The sequence below is a fragment of the Ursus arctos genome, unplaced genomic scaffold (genome assembly GCF_023065955.2).
Source record: "Ursus arctos isolate Adak ecotype North America unplaced genomic scaffold, UrsArc2.0 scaffold_1, whole genome shotgun sequence".
Taxonomy (NCBI): Eukaryota; Metazoa; Chordata; class Mammalia; order Carnivora; family Ursidae; genus Ursus; species Ursus arctos.
The window spans coordinates 100,570,521-100,585,099 of NW_026622763.1; the positions used below are offsets into that span (position 1 = coordinate 100,570,521).

General features: G+C 46.3%; 1 protein-coding gene across 14 annotated transcripts in view; it reads left to right on the plus strand.

Annotated features, from left to right (window-relative positions):
• Positions 1-10,226, plus strand: part of SP100 (SP100 nuclear antigen) — an 89,134-nt gene extending 78,908 nt beyond the window's left edge. For 8 of the 14 annotated variants that reach the window (XM_044380891.3, XM_026491735.4, XM_048214092.2 and 5 more), the window contains 7 exons: positions 56-100; positions 2,038-2,091; positions 6,195-6,310; positions 7,667-7,775; positions 8,060-8,131; positions 8,635-8,778; positions 9,919-10,226. In XM_044380891.3, coding sequence (XP_044236826.2) covers positions 56-100; positions 2,038-2,091; positions 6,195-6,310; positions 7,667-7,775; positions 8,060-8,131; positions 8,635-8,778; positions 9,919-10,026 — 648 coding nt within the window. In that variant the 3' untranslated portion in view covers positions 10,027-10,226. The other 6 variants (XM_044380883.3, XM_048214089.2, XM_048214091.2 and 3 more) reach the window with 4 other exon arrangements.
• Positions 10,227-14,579: the final 4,353 nt, after the last annotated feature.

Here is a 14,579-nt window from a genome sequence, read left to right on the forward strand (position 1 = left end):
GCTCACAGAGTAGAAACAGGGAGCCATCATAGCACTACTCTCATTTCTCTTTCAGAATAAGAGTCTACCAGACCCGCCCAGAAGAAGAAGAAGAAGAAGGGTAATTATCACATGACTTTCAGTCTATGTCTCACTCCCTTAGGATGGATAATAGCCATGTGTCACCTGGCAAAGCAAACAAGCCAAATCACATTCTCTCCCTTTCTTTTGTATCTTTCCTCTCCTTCACATGCACACACACGTTCACACGGACTCCTTCTTTAAGGGAACGTTCCTTTCCTTTATGGAGATACCACCTTAGAGAATAGAGAGATTGGAAGGATGATGTGACAGGGGTGAGACATTGCCGACCCGGAAGATCTTCTGCTTGGTGGAGAGGCCACTCCAGGGACATGGCTTTGAAGTTGGGTGTCTGCATGAAAGCATCAGGCCTCAGCAGAGGGGCTTTGCAAACCGCAGTTCCATCTATGGAGATGAATTCTCTTTCCTTCAAAGTCACATGTGAAGTTCATGGACCAGTGGTTTCCATGGTGCATGGATTCCAAGAAAGGAGATGGGATAGCTGGTGTCTTCCCTGGCCTCTCCAAGAGCCGGTATGAGAAAGAACCTGTGTGGTGCACAAAGGAGAAGGAAGAGCTTCCATTTTCTTAACTTCCAATAGAGGTGACCTTGGTCCATCTCTGCTGCAACAAAAAGTCATAGTGTTCCCAAAGCTGATTTCTGGGGCTACCTGCCCCACTGACTTTATGCTAGCAGCTCAGTCACGAGGGCCTGTATCCCCTGGGTTTTCTGGAGAAAGATACGTAATTTGCTCTGTTCCTTAAGAGCAAACATCTCTACCCAGTGCTAGGAAGTCAAGGGTAACTCAGTCTGGGTTAATCAACTGAATTGGCCATCTCCCATCCCTTCATCACAGATGCCATCTCTCAGGTCCCTCTGGGCTTACAACGCTTAAGATGTGACCACCTCCATTCTCAGAGCATCTCTCCAGAGGGTCCTTTCCTTCCCTCGCCTCTAGGCTTCTGTCCTACACCATCAAATGACAGGTGGTGCTATTGGCAGTTTCCCAGCTCATAAGATTCCTGCTAAACCCGATGGTGACAGCTGAAGTGTTCCAAGATAGTAAGACAATCATTTATTGGCTGCTAAGAATCCTCATCTCCTGAGTGACAGCTGTGTTCATTTGTCTGCGCACTTCCATATCCATTCAACAAACACCTGTGGAGCAAACACTAAGCACTAAGCATATGCGTGGCCAGTGGCAGTGCACAGGAGGCCAAAGCAATGGACCCAAGGGGCTGTTTCAACTTCACTGTCTAACGTGGGACAATAACTATAGGGGAGGGGTGGGGGGTTCTAGGCCGCTCTGAGAGGCAGGCGGTGACGTGGCTGCCTCCCAGGTCGCTGTGCTTTGGATCACACTGAGTGGCTTAACTGTGGCCTCACTTTCTTGGGCTGGAGGTAGAAGCTGAGTCAGCCATTGCTCCAGACTGAAGGAGGCCAAGTCATTCCATAGATATCCAAGGTCAATGCATGATTTTGGGATTCAGGAGGAAGTGGAGAGGTGCTTAGCTTCAGGAAGAAGAGGGACGGAACTGGGGACCTTAGACCCATTTTATTTTCAGGGCTAGGCTCTGGGTGAGCTGCAAAAGGCAGTGGGTTCTCTGGGACACTGGCATGGTCCAGGACTCTGGGGGCTGCGGTCGCTGGGGGCCGTGGGTATCCAGTCCTCGGCCTGATTCCCTCATTGCAGCTCCAACTCCATCCGTGGAATCCAGGACCAGGCTCCCTGCGTGGCCTCACAAAGGCCTGCCTTGAGTCGGACAGTCAGAGAATGGAGCTTGCATTGGGCCAAACTGTCAGTGACATACAATTTCATGCTTTTTCATTCTCCAGTTAGATATACAGACCCATAAATGCAGATATCAAGCAAAGGGAGGGCTGTGGTATGAATCCTTTACATAAACAAGTCTGCTCAGATATGTGGTTAATGAAAATCATATTCAATATTGTCACTCAATCTTTCTCTCTTTTCAGCAGACAATACCGGAGCCTAGCAGCAATGACTTTTTTGATCCTAATGACCGTTGTGTAAGTACTAACTCCCCCACTTGTGACCCCAGAATAATCCAAGCCTTGTCCCTCCACACATGACCTGTGTCGTTGCTTCGTTTCCCTGACGTGTGCTCACACTCAGTAGGAGCGTGTCACTGTGTGTGACGAGCAGAGGACAGCAGACGTATCACCCACACCAGGGAGATGATGTCTCTGCATGAAAGCTTCCTTTCCGTTTGCTCAGGGAAACCTTCCTGTTTCCTTACTTCCCCTCGAGAGTGAGTCTGGGAGGCAGAGCGCTAGACCAGTGGGGTCTCTAGAGCCAGGACTTAAAGTGGGAATAGCCGAGGCTGGCCTGCACATGATGGGTAAGGAGCAAATAAATCTGAGAGAATAGCAGCATTTTACAGAAGGTAATAAGGAAGGAAAGGAAGATCACAAACACCCGCTTCCAGATAGAGGCAGAACTACGGGGATTTGGAGCGTCCGCCAGAAGGAGCAGGCTGGGCCAATCTGGCAAGTCCGGGGGTGGACGGGGTGGACCCTGTCACCGGTCCTGCAGAGAAACGTACATAGGGCAAGAGGGTGCCGTAGAGAAATATCCGCAGGGTCCTTGATGGAGCCCCTGGAGCCCACCTCACGGGAGCCGTCAGGGGCTGAGCTGGCTAAGACGGAAACTATCAACACGTAGCAGATCACAGGCATTTGTGCTCAAACTGCTTGGCTAGCGCTTGACTATGTGTAGACCCTTCTGATGCCGCAAGCCCTGCGTGCTACGGTTGCCTGCACTGAAGTCTGCCAACGTCACAGACGGCCCCCCCCCAAGCTAAATCACACTTTGATTTCATCGCAACAATACGGGTGTTTTAGTCTAAATCACCCTTTCGCACAACTCCAGGGGGTGCTCTCACTATAAAATGATGTGCGGCTGTACTGATACAGGATGCTTATGGAGAGGGGATAGAAAAGGATTGCCATGCCCTCTGGTCCTCTAGCAGACGCATCGCCCAGCACGGTCTAGATGCAGCCACATGACTTCGATTCCTCTGCTGGAGGTGGGACTAGCGGAATAGCTCTCATCGCTGGGGTCTGCGCAACTTTGCTGATAACTGGAACGGACATAGGGTTATTTCTCACAGCTCGCAACCAAGCCCTCTGTGAAGATAAAAAGGCAACTCCTCTAACAAGAATGTCCTCACTCCTTTTCGTAACCTTTCTGTGACAGATTTCGTAGGCTGATAATGACTCTACTCACAGCTCCCAGGCTTTGCCGGGAGAAGTCCTGCTAGAGCTTGGGCTCCCGGCCTTGGCGGCACATGGCAACCCGCTGGAGGTGCCACCCACAGAGGTTCTGATGGTAGCGTTCTGGGGTGCTGCCCGGGGGTCAAGATTTTCCAAAGCTCCTCTGGCCATTTTTTGGGTTTTTTTTTTTTTTTAAGATGTTATTTATTTGACAGAGAGAGAGAGAGCCAGCGAGAGAGGGAACACAAGCAGGGGGAGCGGGAGAGGAAGAAGCAGGCTCCCAGCGGAGGAGCCTGATGTGGGGCTCGATTCCAGAACGCCAGGATCACGCCCTGAGCCGAAGGCAGACGCTTAACAACGGAGCCACCCAGGCGCCCCTCCTCTGGCCGTTTTGATGCACAGCCAAAGTTGTGGGCCCTGGTGGGATGGTGCTGTTCAGTCTGTAGTGTCCATCCGAATCTCCCGGGCTTCTGACTCAGTGAGTGAGGGATGGAGCCTGAGAATGTACACTTCCAACAAGATTCGTGGATGCTGTTCCTGCTCTTCCAGAAACCACTACCTTAGAAGCCGGAGGCCTCCACTAACGACTGCACCTTCAAACCATCTGGGGAATGTTTAAAACATACCGCCTCTGTCCTCCCCACCTCGGGGAAGCAAACAACCCAAATCACGTGCAATTAATTGAATCTCTGAGGATGGGGCCTTGGGCATCCGAATTTTTTAAAGCTCCCCAGGATCTACTGCAACAGGTAGAGAACCACTGCCAAGCAAAAGGACAAATTTCTTGCTAAAAAGATTAAAGAGATATACGTCGAGTCTGTGGGCTTCCTAGACGATGGACCGTCCTACACGGGATTGGCATGTTTATTCATTCTTTGTCAGGGCCTGTGTACAGTGCACTTTATAGAATGATGGTCCAGAAACCTCCACCCAGCAATGGTCAGCATCCATGAGTGTCATCTGTTATGGCAAAAAAGAAAAATGTTTACATGGCCCACACCAGGCCCATGTGGGGATGTATCCAGGGATGTCCCTTCCAGGCCATTCCTTAAGTTTTACCTTTCAATAAAGGGAGCACATGGGCAAGATACAAGAGCCTAGAATTTCCTCGTATGTGTAACTTTTGTGTCTCTTCTTCTTATATTGAATTTATCGATAAAAAGTATTTACAAATTGAGATATGTCCCAATTCACATCAGCTCATTGGGCGCAGGGATGATATTCTGACTGTTATGATTTAGAACCTAAAAAGCACGCTGCCGTGCTCTGACTAATAAGACAGTGTTGTAAGTAGGACATCAGCATCCTTGTGGCTGCAGACTTCCCAGAAGCACTGAGAAGGAGATGGGATATTTGAAAAATGGGATCAGCAGAACCAGTGATGAATTGGCTATCTGGAAAAAAAAAAAAAAGCAGAGGGTTAGAAAAAAATCCAAGAGAGTAGAATATCATGGAACAAAACATAAAGAGTGTTTCTGGAAGGAAGAAGTGGAAGGGTACTCCCTGTCACCTCCGCACTTCCTCAACACCACCAAGAGTCCCAACCACCCATCGCTGGGTTGGCCAGCCCCCGAATGTGTGCATTATTTCGTACCTAGATTGTTACAAGAGGATGGAAATCCTTCTTCCAACCCATGGTATAAACAGGATATTTTCATCTAGGTGTCGAGCTGCCACCCATTGGACGAAATGTTTCCCCACCACATGGTCTTCCTCAATTAGCTCTCTTGCTGCTCGGGTGGTCCCAGGAGAGGAACCAGGCGCTCATCCTTCTGGGCATTTCTGCAGCACAGACACACAACCTTCTTCCATAGAAATCGTAGTATCTAGGGATTCACATATTGCCACATAGATCAGCACACACACACACACACACACACCAGGGAAAAATGTGATTTCTTTTACCCATCAATGGGCTTATTCCTTGACCAAGTCTTATTTTAGTCTATTAATTCTATTGCTTTTAACATGTGTTTGCTACTCCATGATACTTAGATACAAACACTATCACAAATGTTTAACTTCACTAAAGGAAATTAAATCTGGCTTAAGATCGCACATATTGCGATTGGCAAGAAATCCAACATCAACCGATTTTGTGGGCCCCTCCACTTTCCTTATCTACAAAAACACCAGGCCTTCCATGTGCTCAGAAAACGAGAGTATGGCCTGGGCCTTCAGTCGTGATGGTCACTGTTACCACAGTCCCTGGCCGTTTGAGGATGGCACCTCCACACCTTACATGCCGAGCTCCATCATGAGACATCTTCTCCCAAGCGCCTAGAGCCAAAGATCTCTGTCCTCCCTGGCATCCACCTGGGCATCCGTGTCCCTATCTTTCCAACCCAGAGGTCCTGTCACAGGGCCAGGGGCCCTCCAGGCACAGATCTATAGTGCAGGAACTCCTCTCCAGGCCCTCCAAATCATGGGGAACTTATGGCCAAGAACATAGGAAGAGGTGATATGTCAGAAGTGTAATCTCTTATATTAAATCTTGGTAAATCACTCTTCAGTGAGTCAATGTAGATGATACAATGTAGACAACTAGATAAGACACAGTATTATATTCCCGAGCCAAGTTCTGCCAGCAAAATAATAAATTTCTCAGATTATCTTTAATTTGTCCTTTTTTTGTGGTTGTTGCCAGCTGTGTCCGAATCTCTGTCCTCATAAAGAAAACTTTAATGCTCTAATAGCCACTTCCTCCCAAACTCCGCTGTAGACCAGAATGTCCTCTCCCGAAATCTTCACTCAATGTTATTCCTTAATATTTTGAGGAGAGAAATCTACAAGTGTCACCTGGGTACAAGCAAAGGCCGTGCATTCTAGAGTCCCAATGTGTCGACCTTCTGGGGTCTCACTGATTCCAGCGATGTCTGCATTATCTCCCCTTCTAGCCAGGAAACTCAAATATATGTGAGGTGTGCCGTAGACCTGGAAAGCTGTTCTGCTGTGACTTTTGTCCGAGGTCCTTTCATGAGACATGCCACATCTGCCTTATAGATGCTGAGAGGTTAGTGAGCCCTGGCTTGCCCTTCCTTCCTTCCTCCCACCACGCGCCCTCGGCCTGCAGAGTTTGTCGCTGGTTGTATGTGTCTTGATGCAGAGGGAGCAGAGTCTTAAAGTATCAAGATCCAGGAATGTTCCAGAGTTGTTTAATGGTGCTAGCAGCAATAGATTAATGGGAAGCAAAAACTCTTCAAGTGTCACCCCCACATCCCCCACTTGGTTCCCAGACCCAGGCACGTTGATGGGGTGTTGACACCATACATTAGGTGCTGGTTTAAAGCATATACCACCTGCTATGGGAACACCAAAAAGTTGACAAATTCGGGACTGTGATGAGCCTTCAGATGGCCATGATGCTACATTTCCTTTTCCTTAAAATGTGTCTCTAGTCGGAGATGATGGTATGAGGGATAACATGGAGATCGATAAGACATTCTGTAAGTGATAGTATAGGCAGAATTGCTGTGGCCAGGGAGGATGGATCATTTCTATCAGGATTATGTCTGTCCCTATGAAGACAGAGCATTGCCCCTTGGTAATGGGAGAGTCTAATATAATCCACCTGCTCCCAGGTAGTTCTCAGGAAATAGTGTCGTCTTAGGGATTCTGCAGAAAGTTCTGCAGTTGGGCAATTCGCAAAGGCAGAAAACACGTCTGCTGTACTGCTGAGGCCATGTGCAGTCCCCATCCTCGCGCCACGGGTACTCGGGAACGGGCCCCTTGAGCAAGCACTGGAGTAGCCAAGGAGAGAGGCAAATGACATCTCTAGGAAGGATCACTGTATCCATTTGATTATCGAGAGCCTTCAGCACAGGGAGCCTGGCAGAGAAGAATGGAGAATGAATCTAGGCAGATGTCTGACACTACTCCGTTCATAGATTTCCTTTCCAAAAAAATTTTGCAGCACCAGTTCTAGGCCCAGGTATGGCCATGCCAGAGGAGAGGATGCCTGTAACTCTGTGCTCTGTGCTTCCTCAGCAAAATTGAGAAAAAAGAGCTGGTTTCCTTTTACTATGGTCTGATGGCTCATTGAGGCCCAAGACTCCAGTGCTGACGGTACCAATTTCCAATCCTCAATTTTAACAGGCAGGGCTCACAGTGGCTCAGATGAGAACTCTAAGTTTTGAGATGAATGAAAGACCATCACCCACCGTGTCAGCTCACAACAAACTGTCAGTCCTCTACCACTGTTCATGGGAGGGCATCTGGCAACTGTGCTCAAAGGGGGCTGTAGTGCAGAGCAGTGTCCCAGAGAGAAGTTGGATACAATGTGGAAACCACCAGTCATCCCTGAACAGAGGCCTTCAGCAGCTGAGTCACAGAGAACCTACCTTTGCTGACCTTATGCCCAACTTCCCAGGAACCCATGGAGCTGCATCTTCTGCAGGATAGAGGCTCTTCCACAAAGCCAACAAGGTCACCAGGTATCTGAGGTCCTAAGGAGGCGGATGGTGCCTAATGAACAGTTGGTGAGTTGAAATGTGAACCGGAAGTCTCCTCCTTTCTGTTGACTTGAGAGAAGACGCGAACAGTCTTGCAGGGGCTGGAGGGTGGGTGCCCAAGGGCGAACTGCAGTCCCCTGCTGTGCTTTGATCACATGATCTAACACTAAAATTTGTATTCCAAAGACAATTCCCATCCCATGTCTATTTCCTAGGCCACAGGTTTGGGAACCGTGCATTCTGTCCGAGCACATGTACGCTTCATTCTCTCCAAGCTGCTTTTCACTTAAAATCTCCTCTATCTTTTGCAGAAATGTGAATTTGTCCTCTTGAAGCTCTACTGCTTTTCGAAAAGCCTCTTTTCCGCCTTAAGACCACATTATGTAAGTAATGGAAACAGAGCCCAAACTGGCGTTGTCCAATTTGTGATATGGGTCCAGTGGGTGCACTTGTCATCATCGTCATCTTGTTGACGAATGTCTGGGTCGCTTACTCAGTCCTCGGCCGCGGAAGCTGTTACCGCAAAGTACTATGGACAGGGCAGCTCAAAGGGCAGATATTTATTTCTCCCAGCTCTGGAGGCTGGAAGCCTGAGATCGGGGTGCCAGTGTAGTCCTGCAGACTGCCAACTTCTTTTTGTACCTTCACATGGTGGAAAGAGAGGGAGAGAGCTCTCTGGGGTCGTTTTTATAAGGGCACTAATCCCATTCATGAGGCTTGTCCTCACAATCTAATCATCTCCCAAAGGCCCGACCTCCTAATACCGTCACACTGCGGGCTAGGATTGCAACATAGGAATTTGGGGAGGACACAAGCACTTGGTCTGTAACAGCAGGTAGACCTGGAACAGGGCTAACAGCCTGCCCTTTGGCACTTTTGTCAACAGAGTAGTGACGAGTCTCATGGCCCAAAGAAACCCATGTGGTTAAACAAAATCAAGAGAAAGCTGAATATGAAACTGTACCTCCTGGTGGGGGAGTTCGTGCAGGACATGCACCTCATCTTTCAGAACCACAGGGCTTTTTGCAAGGTGAGCGGTCCCCTCTGCATCCCTCGTTCTATCCGTTAAGCCTGCTGTCCATCCTCCTGTGTCAGCTGAATGTTGCACTTTCCCTCATCTTGTGGCAAGCCTACACAAGCGCGAATTCTGGAGGTATTCTAAAAGCCCTGTGGTCTAAGGTGGGGGAGTAGTAACAAACCAGGTCTCCTTGCAGACATTACCTTAGGAGCTCAGAGTTTACTCACTTCTAGATACTCCGTGTTCGTCCACGGAGAGCAGTGGACTGCAGACCTATTTCCTTCCACAAGAAATGGAAAGGCTTTTTTTTTTTTTTTCTGGACCTGGGTAGCTCTGTGTATGTGCCTGAAGTCTCCGCATTTGTCCCGAGTTCCTATCCTTACTCAGCCGGACGCCGAGAGAGACTGGAGGCCTAGGCATAGAGGACGCGCATGCGCAGTTTGCTGGTCCTGCCGCGCACCTGCTGTCTGGCCTCCAGGACTTCAGGATTGTGCGGACAGGGGCCTCCCCCTCACCCCTGGACATCTCCCTATCTCCACTGGTTCCCCGTGCTGCGGTCCGGATGCAGAGCAGGGGAGGTTGCTTACAGGCAGAACCCACAGGGCCACAGTGCTAGGAGGGCATCTCTACACGAGGCAGGCTTCCCAGATTGCTCCGCTGCTCCCGGTGCATTTTAAAGGCAACTCGTGTTTGTCTTCTCTAAAGGAAGCTACCAAATCACATTTCTCGAATTTCAAAATCTTGGATTTCTTTACCTTCGAATTTCTTAGTGCTTTATCAAAAGTAAACAAGGTTGATCTGAAGGGCTGAGGGAGAAAGGGGAACGCCACGAATTTGCCTTTAACATTTCTGTGCCGTTGTAGTGTTGCGAGTCGTAAGTGCTGTGTTTGAAAATCAAGCAATTAGTATTTTTTAAAAATTAACAATAAATTTCTGGTGAAGAATGAGACTATAATCCAACACTATGTTGCATCTTTGTCTTCCAGATAAGGAGAAATGATCAAGCTATCACAAGCCACATGATACTCCTAACTGTATTAACTCTCACTTAACACTTGGGATAGTCCGAAACGAAGCTCTGGATTATATGGAACATGGAGAGCCTAAGCTCAGTTGCTATGGCCGTTCTCACTTTTGTCTTTGCTTTTTCAGGACAACCAGAAATTCACCACGCCTGAACTTCAGCTCAAGGCCATATTTGAGAATACTTTCAGAAACACTTTTGCAATTCAGGAAACAAACCAGAATAGTTCTCAGTAGGAGCCCGTTCTTCCATAAAGTAGCCCTCCCCCGGCCCCCAACAGACCCTTCAGCAGCTCCGTGGTAAGGGGCTGTGGTCCCTCCCACCGACAATTCTGCCTGTTGCTGTACAAACAACTTTTTCAAAATTTTTTGTTGCCATTTTTGTTCATTTATTTTTCTAAATAAAATATAAAATTATCTTGTCGAGCTCTCTTATTGAATAATTTGGAGTGACATTTACAATAGAAAATACTGGATCTTTCTACAAAGGATCGCACCGCATGCTTCCGTTTATTTTAATCTTTTATTAGCCCCCTAACTTTTCTCTTCCTTTCCCCTCTCCACACAGGATTTACCCATTTCTTTCTTTCCTTTCCTTTTGGTTTTTAACACTCAAGCGGTTAATATTTTTTCTTGCTATTTGAATGTAAACTATCCCCCCAATGTATTTTATTATCAATTATTGACTCTTATAGAAAGCTATTATATACTGTGGTCACTGATTACCTTACTGAATACTGGATAACATCCTTTTTTTTAATAATAATATTTTTTATTATATTATGTTGGTCACCATACAGTACATCCCTGGTTTTAGAATAACATCCTTTTTGGCCTCATTCCCAGTGGCATCAGGAAGCTTGTAGTGGATGCAGAAACATAGCCAGTTTTCAGTTCATGGGGTCAACTGATGGACGTATTCCTCACTTGGGCACTAAAATCTCTGACAATTCTCGGTTCTGTCAGCAAATGGCTCTGCTATTTGCTGGTGACCTTGCACGTCCCCACATATACCACACAGGCGAGACTTCACTGCAGCTGATTTGATCCACGTCTTGGCAGATACCCCTGTGATCTTTCCAGGACACAGAGCATGGGATGCTTGTGAAGCACTGTGACAAGGCCATGTCCCATCTCCACCTTATCTCCCAGAAGTTAAAATGACCCACTCTCTCCTCACATTCCGAGTTCCGATGAGGCGTGAGGCTTTCTGCCTCTTTCTCTAGGGGTCCCTGCGGCTATGGCAGTGCTCCGTTTCAGCATGAACGCGTGCCCTAGCGCATGCCGCATCAAATGCCGTCCGCGTCCCCGCTTGTTCGGTGGCACCCCATGGGACAAAGGACATGGGGAGCCGGCACCTTTGCTCTTCTTGCTTTTGCTGTTTATGTGAGTAATAAACTGATCTAAAAAGGACGCTTATTTCTTTACCAGCCAAATCAGTCAGCCTTGCCTGACAGGTTCCCAGATGCAATATATTCTGGCTGGAGCACCTGACAAGAGGTTCAGAGCATGCACCACAGCCTTCAGGGAAATACCTCAACCTCAGCCGTCATTGCCTCCAGCTGCTTCCAAAGGGGAGCCTCCAACACACCGCTTTGCCATTCAACAATAAAATTTTGTTGTCGGGGTGGGTCATTTTGAAGATTAAATTAATTTACATATGTAAAGTGTTAAAAATCATGTCAGAGACACACGAATGTATCATTGTGGCTACACACAGTAGGGATTCTGTATTCAAAATGTTAGTTCAAGCAAAAGGAAGCAATTCTTGTTGTCTACTTAGCTAGTTGATGGATACTCAAACAGAGGCCATAAAAACCAAAACTGATATGGATCCTAGCCCTTCCCAAAGAGACCTTTGTCTATTTTCCAAGGTAATGATGCTCTGGGGGAAAAAAAAAGAAGAAGAAGAAGAAGAAGAAGAAGAAGAAGAAGAAGAAAAAGAAAGAAAGAAAGAAAGAAAGAAAGAAAGAAAGAAAGAGAGAGAGAGAGAGAAAGAAAGAAAGAAAGAAAGAAAGAAAGAAAGAAAGAAAGAAAGAAAGAAAGAAAGAAAGAAGAAAGAAAATTTGCATCACTGACCACGTCAAGTATTTTATTCCTGGAGATCTCTCCTATTATGTTGTCTATTTTTAAACCTTTATCTGCTGATAAAGTTATATTTTTCATTTAGATTTACCTTTTAAATTTGGTCTCCTTTTTGTTTGCTTTGTTGAATAAGGGGGAATCAGTAATGTGGCTTTATTCTTTCACAATTATCTAGAATGGGTTCTTTTTCAACCTACTCTTTTTATTTATGGCAGAAACAGTGTGTTCTCCAAATATCACATATATCCCCCTAACTTTTCCAGCCACTTGCATTAAGCATGGATAAATGACTAAGACACTGACCAATGGACTATGATCAGAAGTGGCATATGTCATTTGCAAGCTGATTCCCAGAAGGGCAGTGAGAATTCCGTGTAACCTCTCCTGCCACGTTGATTACGGAAGCCTTGTTTTGAGATGACAGAGCCTAGAGGTGGACCCCTCCTGGTACGTGTATTCACTACCACCCCAGGAGGGCTCCCATATCCACTGTGACTTTGAGTAAGCAAGAAGTAGACTTTATTGCCTAAGCCATTAAAACTCGCCCATAAACATAGCCCAGCAGGAACCGGCTAATGCATATTGAAAACAAGAGAGAAACACTTGCGAGAGTGAGTTTTTAGGATGCGCGACTGGGAAGGGTAGATTATTAAGACCGGGTAATGGAGACTCCGTTGATATGGAAGCGCTCTCCTCTGATCAGGGCATAAGGCACTGGCAAGAGCATCTGGGCTGGTCTAGGACTGAAGTGGCTCCTTGAAGCTTGGACAAAAGGATGGCTTTTAGCAAATGAGGTGGAGATGCCCCAAAATCCTTGGCATAGTACCAAAGAAGGGGTCAGAAGGCTCAGAGAGGTAGGAAGGTTCACATGGGTATATCACATGAAGACATGCCTGAAGACACGCTATATGGCTTGTCATCCAGAGGAGCCCAGAGAACATCCCCTTTACAGTAAGAAGAGCATTCTGTGGGAGTGCTGGCATTTTTGACGACCTCACTTTTGCCTATCCTCTGTAAACTGGAGTGGACACTAATCTACACCCAATCTCCCCATACCCCTCCTCCTAGTCATGGTCTGGAAGACCACAGAGATCATTCCTGCAAGCAACAAACAGCTTCTCCTGGGGCACCTGCGTGGTTCAGTTGGTTAAATGTCCAACCCTTGAGCTCAGCTCGGGTCTTGATCTCAGGGTCTCAGGGTTGTGCGTTCAAGCTCCGAGTTGGGCTTTCCTGCTGGGTGTGGAGACTACGAAAGAAAGAAAGAAAGAAAGAAAGAAAGAAAGAAAGAAAGAAAGAAAGAAAGAAAGAAAGAAAGAAAGAAAGAGAGAAAGAAAGAGAAACAACTTCTCTTTTAGCAATTATGAATGTTCAGGTTCTATCTCATATAACAGACAGCCCTCTTTAATGAAAAAGATGGATCTGGAATCTTTGAAATTTATTATTCTACTTTTGAATGATCCAGCAAACAACCAGATTTAATGTTTTGTAGAAATGTTGTTAAAGATTCATTTGCATACCAAGAATTCTGATTAGCACGTATCTCTCTTCCAACATGTATGTCCAGAGTAAAAGTGGTTCCAATATCCATGGGGTCTGTAAGGCATGAGGGGAAAACAGTAATTTGTACTTTAAAAAGTGGTAAATCTTAACATTTCACACAATTCACAGTCAGGATTGAGACATGTTGATTATCATTTCTCTCTACCTTTCCAAAGAAAAGAAAGAGCTATGGGACTGAGTTCTAGAAATCAAGGGTGGTAATTCTAGTTGTTCTTTTAATTCTCTATTTGGCATTATGGAAAGGCAAGAAGGAGGGGAGAACCTTAAACGTGTGTGCTTTGGTTTCTTCATGTATAAAACAGGCCTATCAACATCTGTTTTGCCTTACATCTCATGACTGTGGTGAAGTTAAAATAAGATTCTTTTTGCAAAATCCTTTGATAAACCACTACATACTCAGTGGCATTGAGGAAGTAGAAATTAGCTCAGTCTGAGATAGCAAAAATCTGCCCTGCCCTTTATGAGGCTGTAATAACAGATACGGAGAAAGCCAGCTGCAAGTTTAATGAGAAACATTCTCCTAAGAGCTTGCCACAGCTGTAAAATGTCCTAACAACCCTTCTTCGATTGACTAGTGCTTCCTCACTCACTGAGGAACTTCGTTGTCAAAATCCGCACACTATCAGAAACTTGCTGTTTGATATGATCTCAGCAAGTATAAAACATCTCACCCTTGCTTGGAGGGTCCAAGTTATTTTGCTAAAGAGATGAAATCTTGATTTCCAATCCAGGGGCACAGCTTCCAATATGGGATTTCCAAAGACAACATTCCACGTTTTCATAACTTTGTGGTTTTCCAGCAATAGGACCCTGGGTCCACTTCACAATCCAGACCTGATCTTTACACAGCTCTGGCTTGGTTTGAACCTCTCAAATCACTGCATCCTATAAATTATACCTCAACTCCACCCTTTCCTGAACTGTATAATGACTCTATGTCTTCGTTTCGTGCAATGTCCATATTTCTCTGGTGTATGTTCCTCTCCCTTGTTGCAATGAGTCAATAAATCTGTTGGAATACAGGCTTGTTTGTCCCTGGGAATCTTAAATTGATTGAATCAGGACACCTTGCTGGAGGACATCCTTCAAAATCTCAAACTTGACTTTCCCAGTGGTTGTTTGACTCCCTTTGTTTTGTGTGTGTG